At 36.3% G+C, this 15,514-nt stretch overlaps 1 protein-coding gene across 1 annotated transcript; it reads right to left on the bottom strand.

Annotated features, from left to right (window-relative positions):
- Positions 1 to 7,032: 7,032 nt before the first annotated feature.
- Positions 7,033 to 11,562, bottom strand: LOC104733976 (poly [ADP-ribose] polymerase 2-like). The gene is made up of 19 exons (XM_019233689.2): positions 11,388 to 11,562; positions 10,602 to 10,814; positions 10,391 to 10,558; positions 10,157 to 10,302; positions 9,987 to 10,068; positions 9,558 to 9,799; positions 9,276 to 9,402; positions 9,014 to 9,069; positions 8,855 to 8,928; positions 8,692 to 8,738; positions 8,550 to 8,599; positions 8,422 to 8,484; positions 8,249 to 8,329; positions 8,030 to 8,140; positions 7,863 to 7,938; positions 7,629 to 7,771; positions 7,445 to 7,518; positions 7,229 to 7,334; positions 7,033 to 7,131 (listed from the first exon to the last, which is right to left on the bottom strand). Exons 1-19 carry the CDS (start codon positions 11,560 to 11,562, stop codon positions 7,033 to 7,035), a joined length of 2,133 nt encoding a protein of 710 aa, XP_019089234.2.
- Between the last annotated feature and the right edge of the window lie 3,952 nt (positions 11,563 to 15,514).

Below are 15,514 nucleotides of genomic sequence, written 5' to 3'. Positions count from 1 at the left end.
TAATTAATTTTTAGCAAATTAAATTAATTTAATTATTCAATTATTTAATTGCTAACTATTGATTAATAATTATATTTGTTCACAAATATTGACATATTTTTGTCTTTTATGAACAGATGACTAACGGTGTTGAAAACAACAACAACAACGGAGGTGCTGAGGAACTTCGTGAGTCGACAACCCGACCCGGGAATGGTCCACCACCTGCTCCTCTCCTTCCGACCGAGCTGAAACCGAGCATCCCGAGCTCTGCAGTGACGCCCAACAAGTTTGATGGCACAAACTTTGAATCGTGGCAACAAAAGATGCACTTCTTCTTGTGTACACTCAACCTGCAGAAGTTTCTCACCGAGGATGCTCCGTTACTGCCTCTTGATAACAACGACGTGCATGCGAATGCAAGTGTTGATGCATGGCATCACTCGGACTACTTGTGCAAAAATGCCATCCTTGTGCACATGGAGGAAAAGCTGTTCAAGGTGTTTAACAAAGCACTAACCTCCAAGGTTCTCTGGAATCTTCTAGAAACCAAGTACAAAGTCTACAATGTGGGCTTAGGCAAACACGCCACAAGGGAGTTTCTCAACTACCATATGGTGGATTCTAGGCCCATAATGGACCAGGTACATGAGCTTCAAGTGCTTGCACAACAGTTAGCTGATGAAGGAATGAACATATGTGAGACTTTCACGGTGAATTGCTTCATTGAGAAGCTACCTCCAAGTTGGAGCGACTTCAAGCACTATCTGGATCACAAGCAGAAGCCAATCACCTTGCTCAACCTAATCTCAAGGCTGCAAAACCAATCAACTGAACGTGACAACGCTGTGTCCGTCATTGATGAGAATGCTAATATGGCTGAGTATAGGAGAAAAGGGAAAGCTAAGGTTGTCTACGGCAACAAAGGAGCTTCACCAAAAAAGGCTGTTCCAGGCAAGACGGCACCTCAGTCCTCCACGTTCTTCAAGAAGCAAGGTGGGGCTAAGAAGTTTGCTGGAAAGTGCAGCCACTGTGGCCAGAAAGGTCACAAAAGCGCTGAATGTCGCAGCAAAGACAAGGGTAAAAATCAAGCCAATTTGACTGAAGAAGACTTGTGTGCGGTCGTCACGGAAGCAAATGTGGTGATGAACAATGAGAACCCAAGGGAGTGGTGGTACGACACTGGAGCCACTACCCACATTTGCATTCACAGAGACATGTTCAGCACTTATCAGAAATCCAAGTCTGGTGAGAATCTGATGATGGGCAATGTGTCTCACTCCAAGATCGTTGGAACCGGAAAAGTGGGCTTGAAGATGACTTCCGGAATGGCCGTCACGCTCCACAACGTGAAGCATGTTCCAGACATGAGGAAGAATCTAGTCTCTGGGACCCTATTGAGCAAGCATGGCTTTGCTGCTAACCTTGCGTCCGATCAGATGACTCTGAGGAAGAATGGTGTCTTTATTGGCAAAGGTTTTGTTAAGGGAGGACTTGTTAAGCTGTGTGTTGCAACAATCCTTAAGAAAAATGATGTAGCTTCTACTTCTGTTTCAAACAATTCCATGAATAAAAATTCAGTTGCTTATTTGGTTGAGTCTTCTAATTTATGGCATGAACGATTAGGACATGTGAATTATAAATCTATGCAAAGATTAATTAATTTGAACCTAATCCCCAAATGCAAAATAAGCAAAGAAAAATGTGAAGTATGCGTTCAAGCGAAACTCACAAAAACACCATCACCTCGTGTTGAAAGAGCAACCCAACCTCTAGAATTAATACACACAGATTTGTGCGATTTAAAATACGTACAATCTAGAGGCGGTAAAAAGTATTTTGTTACTTTCATAGATGATTGTACAAAATATTGCTACGTTTACTTGTTACGTAGTAAAGACGAGGTCTTGGAGAAATTCAAAGAATATAAAACCGAAGTTGAAAATCAACTCTCAAAAACTATCAAGGTAGTAAGAAGTGATAGAGGAGGCGAGTATGATGGACCTTTTAATGACTTTTGTCAAGAAAATGGTATTATACATCAAACTACTGCTCCCTATTCACCGGAATCTAACGGAGTTGCGGAACGAAAAAACCGAACTCTGAAAGAAATGATGAATGCAATGTTGCAGGAATCGGGGTTACCACAGAATCTGTGGGGGGAAGCTTTGCTTACCACAAACCTCATTCTGAATAAAATACCGCACAAAACAACCGGCGATACGCCTTATCAACTTTGGAAAGGAAATGTACCATCGTACAAATACCTAAAAGTGTGGGGGTGCCTCGCTAAAGTCGCAGTGCCACCTCCAAAGAAGGTTACTGTCGGACCTAAAACCGTTGATTGTATTTTTATTGGATATGCACACAACAGTAGTGCTTATCGGTTTCTGGTTCACAAATCAGATATTCCGAATATTCATGTTAATACAATAATGGAATCAAGAAATGCGTCTTTCTTTGAAAATATTTTCCCGTGTAAGGATACACAAAATCTGAAACGCACTTGGGAAGAGAGAGATGCAATCACCACTACTAGTGAGGCCAGTACCTCTGGTACGTCGGTAAAACAAGTAGAAAAAGAACCTAGACGTAGCAAACGAGCTCGCCAGGGAAAAACTTACGGTGAAGATTTCTTGATGGTTCTTCTTGCAGAGAACGAACCAAGAACATATAATGAAGCCATGACTACACCCAACGCTCCTCTATGGAAGGAAGCCGTTAATAGTGAGATCAACTCCATTATGCAAAATCATACATGGGAGATAGTTGAACTACCTGAAGGGTTTAAACCACTAGGGTGTAAATGGATCTTCAGAACAAAATTAAAAACCGATGGCTCTATTGATAAGTACAAAGCTAGACTTGTGGTGCAAGGATTCCGACAAAAAGAAGGTCTGGATTTCTTTGACACCTATTCTCCTGTAACGAGAATAACATCAATCAGAATGCTAATCGGGATTGCAGCGTTAAGAGACCTGGAAATCCATCAAATGGATGTAAAAACCGCCTTTCTAAATGGTGATTTAGAAGAGGAAATTTATATGAAACAACCCGAAGGGTTTGTTGCTCCAGGACAAGAAAATAAAGTCTGTAGACTGGTGAAGTCGTTGTATGGACTTAAACAAGCTCCAAAACAATGGCATGAAAAATTTGACAATGTAATGATGTCAAATGGTTTCAAGATAAATGAATGTGATAAGTGCATATACATTAAAACTACTCCTAGTGGGTATGTTTTGTTATGTTTGTACGTTGATGACATGCTCATCATTGGTAGCAATAAAAACATAATCCAACAAACCAAAAATATGCTTCATGGTCAATTTGACATGAAAGATATGGGTTTAGCGGATGTCATTCTAGGGATTAAAATCACTAGAACCGCTGACGGAATTATTCTGTCACAGGCACATTATGCTGAAAAGATACTTGAGCGGTTTAAAAACTACTCAAAAGGAAAAGCAAAAACTCCTGTAGATCATGAACTTCACTTGACCAAAAACACGGGTGAAGCGGTGTCACAGATAGAGTATGCTAGGGTGATCGGAAGTCTCATGTACTTATCAAATTGTACAAGACCCGATCTCGCGCACGCAGTCAACGTTCTAAGTCGTTACACCAGTAATCCAGGTCATAAACACTGGCAAGCCATAAGAAGAGTATTAAATTACATAAGATACACAAAAACTTATGGGCTGCACTATGGTAAAGAACCAGCAGTTTTAGAAGGGTACAGTGACGCAATTGGATAGCTGATTCCAAAAACTCAAAATCCACAAGTGGATATGTCTTTACTTTAGGAGGTGCAGCAGTATCATGGAAATCTGCGAAACAGACTCTAACGGCTGGATCAACCATGGAGTCGGAGTTTATAGCTTTAGATAAAGCCGCAGAAGAAGCAGACTGGCTTCGTAATTTTTTGGAAGATATTCCGATGTGGGAAAAACCTGTGCCGGCATTATGTGTACACTGCGATAGCCAATCGGCTATTGCCCGAGCACACAATACTCACTACAATGGCAAGAACCGTCATATTAGAAGACGTCATAAGACCATTAGAAACTTGATCACTACTGGTGTAATTACAGTAGACTACATAAATACAGTTTTTAATCTTGCGGACCCCTTTACTAAAGGGCTAGCTAGAGATCAAGTTGTAAAATCATCAAGAGGAATGGGTCTAAAGCCTACAATCTAAGAGGATGTTTGATGGAAACCCCACCTAAATGACTGGAGATCCCAAGAATTAGGTTCAAAGGGAAAACTAAATCAAACAAAATCAATATGGAGTACTGTATGACTAATAGTCACAGCCCAGTTCCTAAGATGAAAAACAGTACTTCCTGTGTCTTTAAAGGTTAAGCAATGCTTTTAATGATCAAGTCTATAAGCTTTGATATATCAGTGGAGCATTTCCTAAAGGAAAACTTCTTAAAACAAACGCTAATGGCGAATCACCTAGTGAGTGTGAAATGAGGCCGTTTCTAGGAGAATAAAATGTAAAGCTATATTCTCTAACTTCACTCATGAAATCCAGACATGTTCATGGCCAAAAACGAACACAATAGAGAACTTGGTTCTTCGAGAAAAAGAAGCTGGGTTATACCTGTTGTCTCGGTTTACATAAATATCCGGGTGGTTCAAGACATCATGTTCACCTCCTGGCCAGTAAATCCGACAGATATTAACAATGAGTAGTTCAAGGCTGAAAAATGCTACTAACTCAGACACAGTTATTTTTCGCATACACTCTTGAAAGTCGAGTCTGTCTAGTCAGTCTAGTCTTTTATTTTTTATTTTTATTGAGTCAGTAAAATCTTCCTATGTTTAGGGTAAATTCTATTCATGTGGGGGATTGTTGGAACTACACTTTTGACAACATGGCTTTAGCCAACTTTCCGGTGACTTGTCCGGTGACGTCCGTCATCGGAATGACCGGTTTAAGGACTCTTTGGATTCCTTGTAATGAGCACTATAACATAGTGTAGTTACTTGTCAAAAACGAAGTTATAATGAATGAGAAATTAATCTCCAAAGTGGTTAGCTTGAAAGCTTATAACTAGTATTATGGGATGAGGAAATTACGTTGCATGGACCGGACTTGGTTTAATATTTTGGAGTAAATTTATTTGCAACTTATATTACATTTCATGTTACGTATGTTGCTTATAATATTCAAAATTTTTTATTTGCAAAGTCAAATCGAGTTTGTTGTGTTTAAAACAAACAAAGTCGAAGCCTTATCAACTCAAACGGAAGAATAAGTCGCTCCAGAGATCTCGCCAACGTGTGAGACTTCATCGCATCTCTCCACTCCTCAACTTCCCGAGATATCAGTCCACGAGCCCAGATTTTGTGGAGAGCATCTCATCCTCCTCTCCATATAAATACATAGCTCTCTCGTTTCATTATCTTGACGCTTGCGGAGAAGCAAAACACTCTGAAACAAAAATCCAACTCTCTCTCACTCCTCTCACTACAAAAACGTAAGTGTTATCGTCAAGAGTGTATCGTTTGCGCCAACGTTCGTTTGAGTCCGTAGTCAAGTGTTGTGACACGGTCTCGTCTCGGTTGTATCCTGGGATCCATGTACTCACTAAACCGCCACACTGCGGGAGCTACTTTGGGTTAAGGAAAGAGATCGTATCTCGCCTCCGATAATCTACTTCTACTCCTTTCTTCTATCGTTTTACATAGGTGTTATAATCGTTATCTCATATTTGGATTTTCGCGGTCCTACAAAACTGAGACCGAATAGAGTGTGAGACAATACCAATTTGTTCGATTCTTTGATCTCGTTGTAATGAAGCTGCCACCGAGCTGAAGAGCTAAACTTGAGGAGTCGGCTTGGTTCAGATTCAGTCCCTGCATCTTCTCCACTTCCAAACAGAGATGATACAACTCCTCCCATTCTCTCGTCTCTTTTTCTCTGATTCCGCTTAAGAACGACGCTTTCTTTTCTTTGGTCATGATCGTGTCGTTTTATATTCAAACATTGTGTCGTGTTTTTTCTTAAACTATTTGGTCAACTACGATTGCTTGTTGTGGGTAGCTTTTGTTGACTCATGAAATTAAAAGGTGGACAATAAACAAACCGGACCAAACCGAAATTGGAGAACCATTCAGACCAAACCGAAATGGTAATACCAAAATATTATTTCTGTATATGTTTTGGATTTTTGGCGTTGCTGGATTTGTGGTGGGTATCAAAAATGTTAATCGCTGTTAATATATATTAATTGAGAAGCACTCTCACAAAAAACCTGATGTGTCGCGCTCATGTAGCTCATGTGTTTTTCTTAATAAATTTAATAAATGATCTTACATCTCATTATTATTTACATAAATATGTCATTGACATATATAATGCAATGTTCTTTCTATAAGTTTTTTAAAATGAGAGATTTAATCAATGTTCTTTCTATAAGTTTTTAAAAATGAAAGGTTTAATCAACAATTAAAATTTCGAAATGTATTTAATTATCAATTTTATAACAAATTTAATTATTATAAGTAAATTATATTTCACAAACGATAAAAAATTTATTCATTTATTTACAACTTTTATAAAATTTTCTCATTGCATTTTTTAAACTTAAAATTAGTTTAAATTAAATTGATTAGTAGAAACACAAAAACACATCAAAACTTTCTATACTACCTACCTTAAAATTATTTTCCAAGTTCAAATATTTCACGGGTAAAGCAAATAAACGCAAATAGTTTAAACGTATTTTACAGAAAATAAACGCAAATTTGATTAAACAAAAAAAAAACTTTAATTACATATTTTGTTTTACACAAACGAATCTTAAACCTCAAATAATAATTTTACTCATAATATTTTATTTAAATCGATTTATTCTAGTTAATACCTAGTATGATTAGATTACGGTAATTTGAAAAGCAGCAAAAAAAAATTAAAAAACATTAGTTGACAAAATCCCAAGCCAAATACAAAAGCTACTCGAATATTCGTTAAAGATAAAACTGTTGGGAATTTGATAAATTAGTTGATGATGAGGTTCAAAAGCTTTAGACGACATAGAATCAGTTTTGGTGCTTGTACTTGAATTTGACGTGGATCACATAACGCATCTTGATTTGTTCCACATTGTAGACTATATATTCGTTGTGCAACAACATCCCCTGCAAAACATTTAATTGAAATCAAGTTGACTTTCAATTTGGGAGAGTTTTACTAAGAGATTTTGTGAATGTGTTGAAGCAGAAACCAATAAATAACCTTGAAGCATGAACTTTTCACTGGTTTGCCAAGTGGAACAACAACACCGTCTTCTAGTGTTTGAGCCTCTGATGGGTTTGGTGCTGTTTCCCCCACACCTTTTGTGCTGCAACCCTCATCAGTCAGTTACAAATCCGTGTTTATATGTACAGTACATAAACCGAATTCATGGACAAGGAACTTGTGTGTGAAATATGAAAGAGATTATTCGCGTACCTTAGCTTCCCCGGGGGTAAATTATCCGCGTTATAATCTGAACATACGAGTTCATTCATGTCTCCCAAAGCAACCTAGCGAAGTGTATATCATTAGGAAACAGAAAGGGATTTATGTTGGATACGAGAACGAGGTCCTGTTGATTTCCGTGTGAAATGAGCAATAAGAGAAGAAGAGAGGATACCTCACAGAGCAGCAGAACGCCGTCATTAGACCTGCGGTTAGCATGGCAATAGTTTGCGCTCTTCGAGAACATATCAGCAAAGTAAACCCCTTTTCCAAACATGAAACCAGTTAAAGGCGCTTCAGGAGGAGCTATCCGGAGACCTGCTTGGTTAACCATGCAATTGAGATCCCCTTGAGAAGAAAATTTAGAAAACAATAAACACTTGCAGAAAAAGAGAAACCTGTTTGTTACCTTGAGATAAAATACCGGCCCAGTTAGTGAGACGTGACCCATGCCAAAGTAGCCTCCTGTTCTTCGAACTTGAAAACTACCAAGAAAAATTAAAGCCTCACAGTGCCAAAATGAGAAATCAGATTAATGCGTACAGTACTGACAAGATTAAAATACACATAACATACCTGTTGGAATCTGTCAGCTTCAACACCTCTTGAAGCTCTAAATAGTTGAGCTATCTCAACTGTGTATCCCGAATGCATTTTTGCATGAGTGTTCTCCATGTAACGGGCAACCTGATTTTGGTTTTAAGGAGTTGACAACAAAAGGTTCAAGACACAGACATGTTGAAATACTCGAGTATCAAAGATGATCATTCGAAGTTCACAAAACAAAAAAATTACCATAGAGAACTCCTCTGAATCGGCTTCAACTGGCGTCAAACCACAATTAAGTTGCTGGTAGTGATAATATAAAGGATCATCCTATAGCCATTGCAAAAAAATTATGTCATATCATTAGAGAACTATACCACAGCACAGAGTAATTTCATATCGACTGACTGTGACTGACTTACCTGCAATTCCCGGTCGACTGACAACAACTTTGTCGCGAGTTCAATTTCACCTAATGCTTCAACCTTACATTATAAAGTGATATATTAAATACAAAACTAGTCATGTAGGAAACAGTACGAAGAATTACCATTTCTATTTTCTGTTTCAACTTTTGAGGAGTGTCGATAACAAACTGACCTGTTACAACTCAGAATTTAGACGTTAGTGAATGTTTTTGTTATAATATAATCTTAAACTTAAGCATAGATGTAAAATGCATATGTACTTACTCATTTTCTTAAAACCAAAATCATGTGGTATCACAGTATAGAACTCTCTGCATCAACAATGACACAAAGTTAGACTAGCTCAAATCTATATTCTTTTTGTGCGAAACAGTTATGTAATCAACTAAAAGCGACACATAGTCTAGAAATTAACAAAATGGCCTACCCACTCAGTTCCTCAAGCCTCTTTCTATCAAACCGGTCAATCACCTCCGAGATTCTCTTCAACACTTCATAACCCTAGATAGATCGAAGAGAAGCTATTATGTGATATCACTACAAACCATAATTTACAGAAATGAGACCAAACAGATACTATTTTTACCTTTGAAATTGTGGACTTGCTTATTTTGCCAAGTGGCAGTTTGTTAGCATCATATCCTTCAATTACAAATTTTGAAAATATGTAAGAGGATTGTGACAAACAAAAGGACAGGAAAAAACGTAGAAAGTACAAACTCAGATAAAGTGAGACCAGAACTAAGAAATAGTGTATCAGACATAAAAGCAAAAGAATCTCAACCACTGCTAAATTTGCCAATGAATACTCTAACTTGAATGAAGTGATAAAAGTAAGACTAACGAACCTATCTCCATCATGTGCTGTGCCATCATGCTGACATCACATATAAGAGAAATGAACTTGGCAACCCGAGTATCTAGTTTTGAATTTTCAGGATTAACTTCGGAAGATGAACTGGGAATATCATTGACCTAAGTAAAAAGAATTGTGAACTAAGAGTAAGTGCACATTTGAACAATGAGAAAAATTACATTTGCAATTAAACTGGGGGAAAAAAGTTAGTTCGATTTGAAAAGCAAAAAAGAGTACATATGCACTCAACACCCCATTGCAAGGATTCCAAAACACTCACCGGTGAATCGTTTTCCTCTTTTTCATAGTCCATTTCGAGCCATGTATAGGACTTGGGATGAGGAATAAATTCCTTTCTATTACCCCAATAATTCTTTGTCTTGTCAAAGAACTTACGGGTAAATATTTTTGTGGCAGGATGCCGTGAGTAATAAGGCCCATCTAACTTACTTTGTCCTTTCACACCAACTCTTCCCCATCTGGTGTAAACCATGTATGTCTTTTTAGTATCTGACTCTGCACAAATGCACAATAAAGAAGAGCGAACCATGAAGAATGACAAAGAGTCCTCAAAAGCTGTAACTGCTTCAAGAGGTTTTCTGATACTCAAACAAGACGAACTATTGTCTTCTTAATCTTGAAAAGTAGCTAAAACAGCCAAGCAACAAGGAAATTTAAATTTTCAAGGTTTTGGAAGACTGACCTAAGACTTGTAGGACAAGGAACTTGTTATTGTTATCCGTGACATTTGTCTGATTTAAGATAGCATCATAAACATCATCACCCTACAACATTCAACAAACACCCCAGTTTCTAGTCACATTCATGAACACAGTAAGAGGCAAAACTCAAGATTAGGTTCACAATCCTTACTCTTTGTAGAACATGGTACTGCTTCTTTATCTGATCAGGAATCCATTGATCCAATACAGCTGCACCCTTCTTTGTTGCGGTTACGATTTTCTCTTCTTTCTTGTCCTCTTCAAACCCATTTTTGTCATCTTCAGCTTCATCTATCCCTTTAAAAAAGGATACAAACACAGTAAGAACAATTCCATACAAACAATACAATCCCAATAAACGAATTCACATCAACAAACTCATTACCAGATTTGACTGGTGCGTTGGAATCGTTACTAGCGTCATTGCAGAGTCTCTCAGGAAGTTCTTTTTTGGTTCCCGTTGTATCTAAGCCTCTCTTGTTAGCTTCCTCACGCAACTCCTTCACAATCATCCCAAAAGCAAATTCGAATATTAACGAACAGCAAAAGAAGACTTCAATGGAAAAATCGATTCAGAGAGAACGAGATAGGGATACATACCAGAACGGCTTTGACTCCGGTAGTACTGAGTCCACGCTCGGCGAGTTTTGAACGGAGTTCGTCGACTTTGAGCTTGCTGGCCACCTTTGTACTTCGAGTATTAGTTCGACAAAAAGGGAATGAGACTGAGGAATAAAATATGTTCCTACTTCGGAAGAGAGTTCGCGCGAACATCTTAAGAGTCTTTTTCTTCTTCCTTGTAGCGGAAGCTACGATAACGCAAAGATCTCGTTTAAGTAACACAGGATTTAAGAGAAATTCTCTATTTTTACATTAATTTATTAATAAACTGAATACAACCCTAACCCTAGAAAACCTTATTTATAAATAAAGATAAAAGTTTTAGAATATTCTTAAAACAAAAAAAGTAATTATCTAAATAATTAAAAATATATTAGAAAATAATAAAACTTAACTTCAACAAAACACTCATCTTTATATCAGAATCTTTATACAAGAAGAATCTTGTATCAACAAAACACTTCTTGCTTCTCAACACAATTCAAATAACCAGAAGCATGAAAGGCTGAACCTAACTTCAACAAAACACTCTCATCTTATCAGAGTAAATATGAAGACTTTATGATACAGAGAGATACTTACAGGAAGCTCATCAACATCTAACTTGACGAAATCAACATCAGTGAACTTATCAGCCATGGGCCATGGCATGAGTCGTAGGCTCAATCATCCTACATGGTCCACACCACGACGCCGAGAAATCAACCACCATCTTTTTACCAATTTACACAAAATAAAAAACACAAAGTTGATTGATTTACGCACAAAACTGAAATCGAATGGAGTATGAGACAATACCAATTTGTTCGACTCTTTGATCTCGTTATAATGAAGCTGCCACCGAGCTGAAGAGCTAAACTTGAGGAGGCGACTTGGCTCAGATTCAGTCGCTACATCTTCTCCACTTCCAAACACAGACGACAGAACTCCTTCCATTCTCGTTTCTCTCTCGTCACTCTGCTCTCTCTGATTGCGCTTAAAAACGACGCTCCCCTTTCTTTGGTCAATGATCGTGTTTTTTTTTTTTGTCAACCATTGGGCCACAACTGACCGATTTATTAGCCAAATTCCTACATTCGTAGGAACCGGGACTCGATTCCGAGGGTAATTGTGTTGTTTTATATTCAAACATTGTGTGTTTTTTCTTAAACTATTTGGTCAACTACCATTATGATCTTACGTATGTGGTTTATTTTAAGAGAAATACCCTAGGATAGCACTATTTTAAGTTTTTCTTCCAAAGTTAGCACACACTCTCAAATTTCCAAAACTAGCATTTTTATATATTCAAATTATTATTTATTTTATATAACAAAATAAATTATTGATTTTGTGTGATATCAAATCCATTAACTTCGTCAACATGCTCCGATGTCTTTTCTGGCGAGATGAGGTGGCTCCATCTAGTTGTGATGTCGTATATGTCTTCTTATAGCATCGTCTTCCTCCAACAATCGTCATCTCCAGGATCGTCTTCCTCCAACAATCGTCTTTCCGATTTTGAAAGGCACTTAATAAAATGAAACACAGCTCAACACTTTCTTTACCAGACCCAGCGGCGGAGGCCGGCATATAATCAAAATCAGATCGAGGCTAAGGTAAGGGAAGAGAACAAGATAGATGAATCTCAAAGGCATGACAAAGAGAAGACCGATAAACTAGTATTGCTGCCAAAAGGGATATTCATGACTCGGTTTCCTCGCCGGAGGAGCTCTAACAGCCAAAGCTGGTGGTGAAGGAGGAGATGATGATAGTGGCTTTCTTATGGAGAGAGCATGTCATTTCCCGTACGTTGACGCCACCGTGAAGGATCAGATTGAGATCTCGTCAACAAAATCTGTCACTCTAATTATTGAAATTAAGAGCAAAACAAATCTGATTTGATGATTACTAATTAGGTGATTATTCATGATTTGATGGGTATTAAATTCACAGAGGTCGATGTATTGATCCAGGTGAAGCTATGGAGCCAAATTTACTCAGAAGAAACAATAGAAGCTTCTCTTCTCTTCTCTTCTTGCCAAAGTTATTGCATACCAAGTGTTTGATATAATGTCATTATGAACAAAACAGTTAGTAAGAGTAAATAAGTTTGTGTGTGTAAAAATCTATACAAAAATAAGTTATAGAAACAGTTGGTGAGAGTAAACGGTTCGTCACCATTTCTGAGATTTCTGAACATTCAGGAAATCCTTCCTAAAATTCAAGTATAATTTCCTAAATATTATAAAATCCTTCCTAATTTAAAGAAATGAGTTTTTAATCTTCTATTTTTTTTTGTGGTGTCTTAATGTATCACAGATTACTCCAATATGATAAATTTTATGCATTGAGTTATTTTCAAACATTATGAGGTTTATACAGGAACCATCTTTAAATATGTAATCTCATATGATATTTCAATTATTTTTTTTTTATGAAAACGATCCTGAATTGCAATGAGTCATTCCTAAATATTATTCTATCCTTCCTAAATTTTAAATAAATGTGTTTCTAAATTATTATTTTTTTGTTTTGCTTCAATGTGTCAAATATTAGTAGATTACTCAATTAGTAAGTGGTAATGATTTTATTTTTATGCACATCTTGATGTTAGAAAATCCAAAAAAAATTATGAAGATCATCTTGAAGTTCAAGTAAGCCTTCTTGAATTTCATAGATTCCTTCCCGAATTTCATAGGATTAGTCTTGAATTTCATAGAATCATTTATATAGTTCAATCACCGTTAAAACTAAATGCTAACACAGAAACATATGACACTGTCATGGCGCAAAAACATCACACAAGTACAAAAACAATCCAAAAATGTTTCACAAACATCATACATGTCTAAAAACAGATAAAGTAAAACTGGATAAAGGAATATAGACCTATAAAATGTCAACACACTCTTTAACTATATCCAAATAATACTTGCATCTTGTGTCGTATGTAGATACATCACATAGCTTCGAGAAATCTTCAATCCCATTTTTTGGGATAAAAATTGAAATCTGGAAATATGTTTGAGGAAAGTCTTCCTGAATTCTCAATAAGGCTTCCTGAATTTTCAAAATACAACTACAAAATAACAAGATTCGGAGGAAGAAGAAGAATTTCAGGGAAATAGTGGACAATGATCAAATTTGAGAGAGAGAGAGTGTAGACGTACGACTTTAAACTCTGAACGAGGCTAAGATTGCCAAGATAAGAAAAGATTGAGCAGATTCTATGGTAACAACTACTTGAACGAGTTGAACAACTACTTAGCAAAGCTTCCATGAAGTTTAGGAAGGTCTTCCTGAGACATCAGACCGGGTATACTATCAATTTCCTGAGACATCAAATGCAAAAGAATATGAAACCACACAGTAGTTAGAGCTCAGCATATATAGCAAGACCAAGAACTAACTTGAACTTTCTTTCATCCATTAATATAAAGAAATGAGTTTTTGGAGTTGCCTAGTTGTGTTCATGAGGTGGAGGACAATAAGATAAGATTTTCTGGTTATGTTCATTACTATTTTTGCGATTTCTGAATATTTAGGAAAGCTTTACTAAATTGAAAGAATATTTTCCTAAATATTATGAAATATTTCCTAAATATAAAGAAATAAGTTTTTGCATCTTTTAACTTTTTGTTTTTCCTTAATCTATCACACATAACTCCATTTAGTAAGGATATTTGATTTTATTTTGTGCAACATCCTATTTTTTATTTTATTTTAGGCAACATCTTGATATTTTAACTATAAGAGTAATAATTTGATTTTGTGTCTTCCTACATATTTTATGAAGGCTATCCTGAAGTTTAAGGGTTTGTTCCTAAATATTATCGAATTCTTCCTCAATTTAAATAATATATTACTAAAACTATTTTAAATATGTTGTCTCACATTACTCCACTAGTGAAGGGTAATGATATCATTTTGTGCATATTTGTGTGTTTACCATTATCTAGATTTTTTTTGAAGGTCATCCTTAAGTTCATAATGAATTTCAAACTTTTTATGAAGGTCATCCTGAAATTGAGGAAAGATTTCTTTAGTTTTGTGGATTCCTTCCTGAAATTTCCAAGGAGTGCTAGGTGATGGTTTTTCAAGTTGAAAGGAGTCTACAAACTACCAACAAAGGTATGCATTAAGTAAGAAAGCATCTTTAAATAATAATTTTATGAAAATAATTTGAATTCATAAAACAAGAATATATTCCACATAAAAACTCAGCATTACTACAAAATTTGAAACACATAAAGGAGAAATTTAGTATATGTGGTTGCACAATTGTAATTTCACTTCTCATCTTTCAATTTTCTTTACTTGTAGTTGTTGTCTTAGCCAAAATCTCTTGAAACAATTTCCTTTTGGTGCTTTACTAGTAACTCATTCATCTGATCAATATGTAGCAAACTAAACACCAACACACAACAAAGGAAGAAAAAACCATGAGTGAAAAAAATCTTTAGTGTTCTCTGATTATCTATCATTAAGTTCATCCTGAAATCAAAACTTTTTATGAAGGTCATCCTGAAGTGGAAAGAAGCTTTCCTGAATTTCTTGCGATCCTTCCTGAATTTTCAATGAGTGTTGGATGCTGCTTGCTGGATGCTGGATTTCAAATTGCAAGAACAGAAGAAGGGATTCTAAAAAATAGAGAACTTAAACAAGAGGAAAAACTAGAGTGATTCTTGTTAAGAGCACTTCAAACAAATCCAATGCTTTGAACATAAGAGATACTACATAACAATAAGCTAAAAGGATTACAATATTGTCTTCAAGCCTACTATGATTCCAAAGAGGAAACAGAGAGTTGGAGCTATCCTGAAACTTTTACAGAAACTTCATTTATCCATCAACATAATGTTATAAACTAAACCAATACACACAAAATAACACAAGAAAATCACAC

This window comes from Camelina sativa, chromosome 12, assembly GCF_030686135.1.
Source record: "Camelina sativa cultivar CO46 ecotype springtype chromosome 12, ASM3068613v1".
Classification (NCBI taxonomy): domain Eukaryota; kingdom Viridiplantae; phylum Streptophyta; class Magnoliopsida; order Brassicales; family Brassicaceae; genus Camelina; species Camelina sativa.
This window is presented reverse-complemented; position numbering and strand designations above follow the sequence as displayed.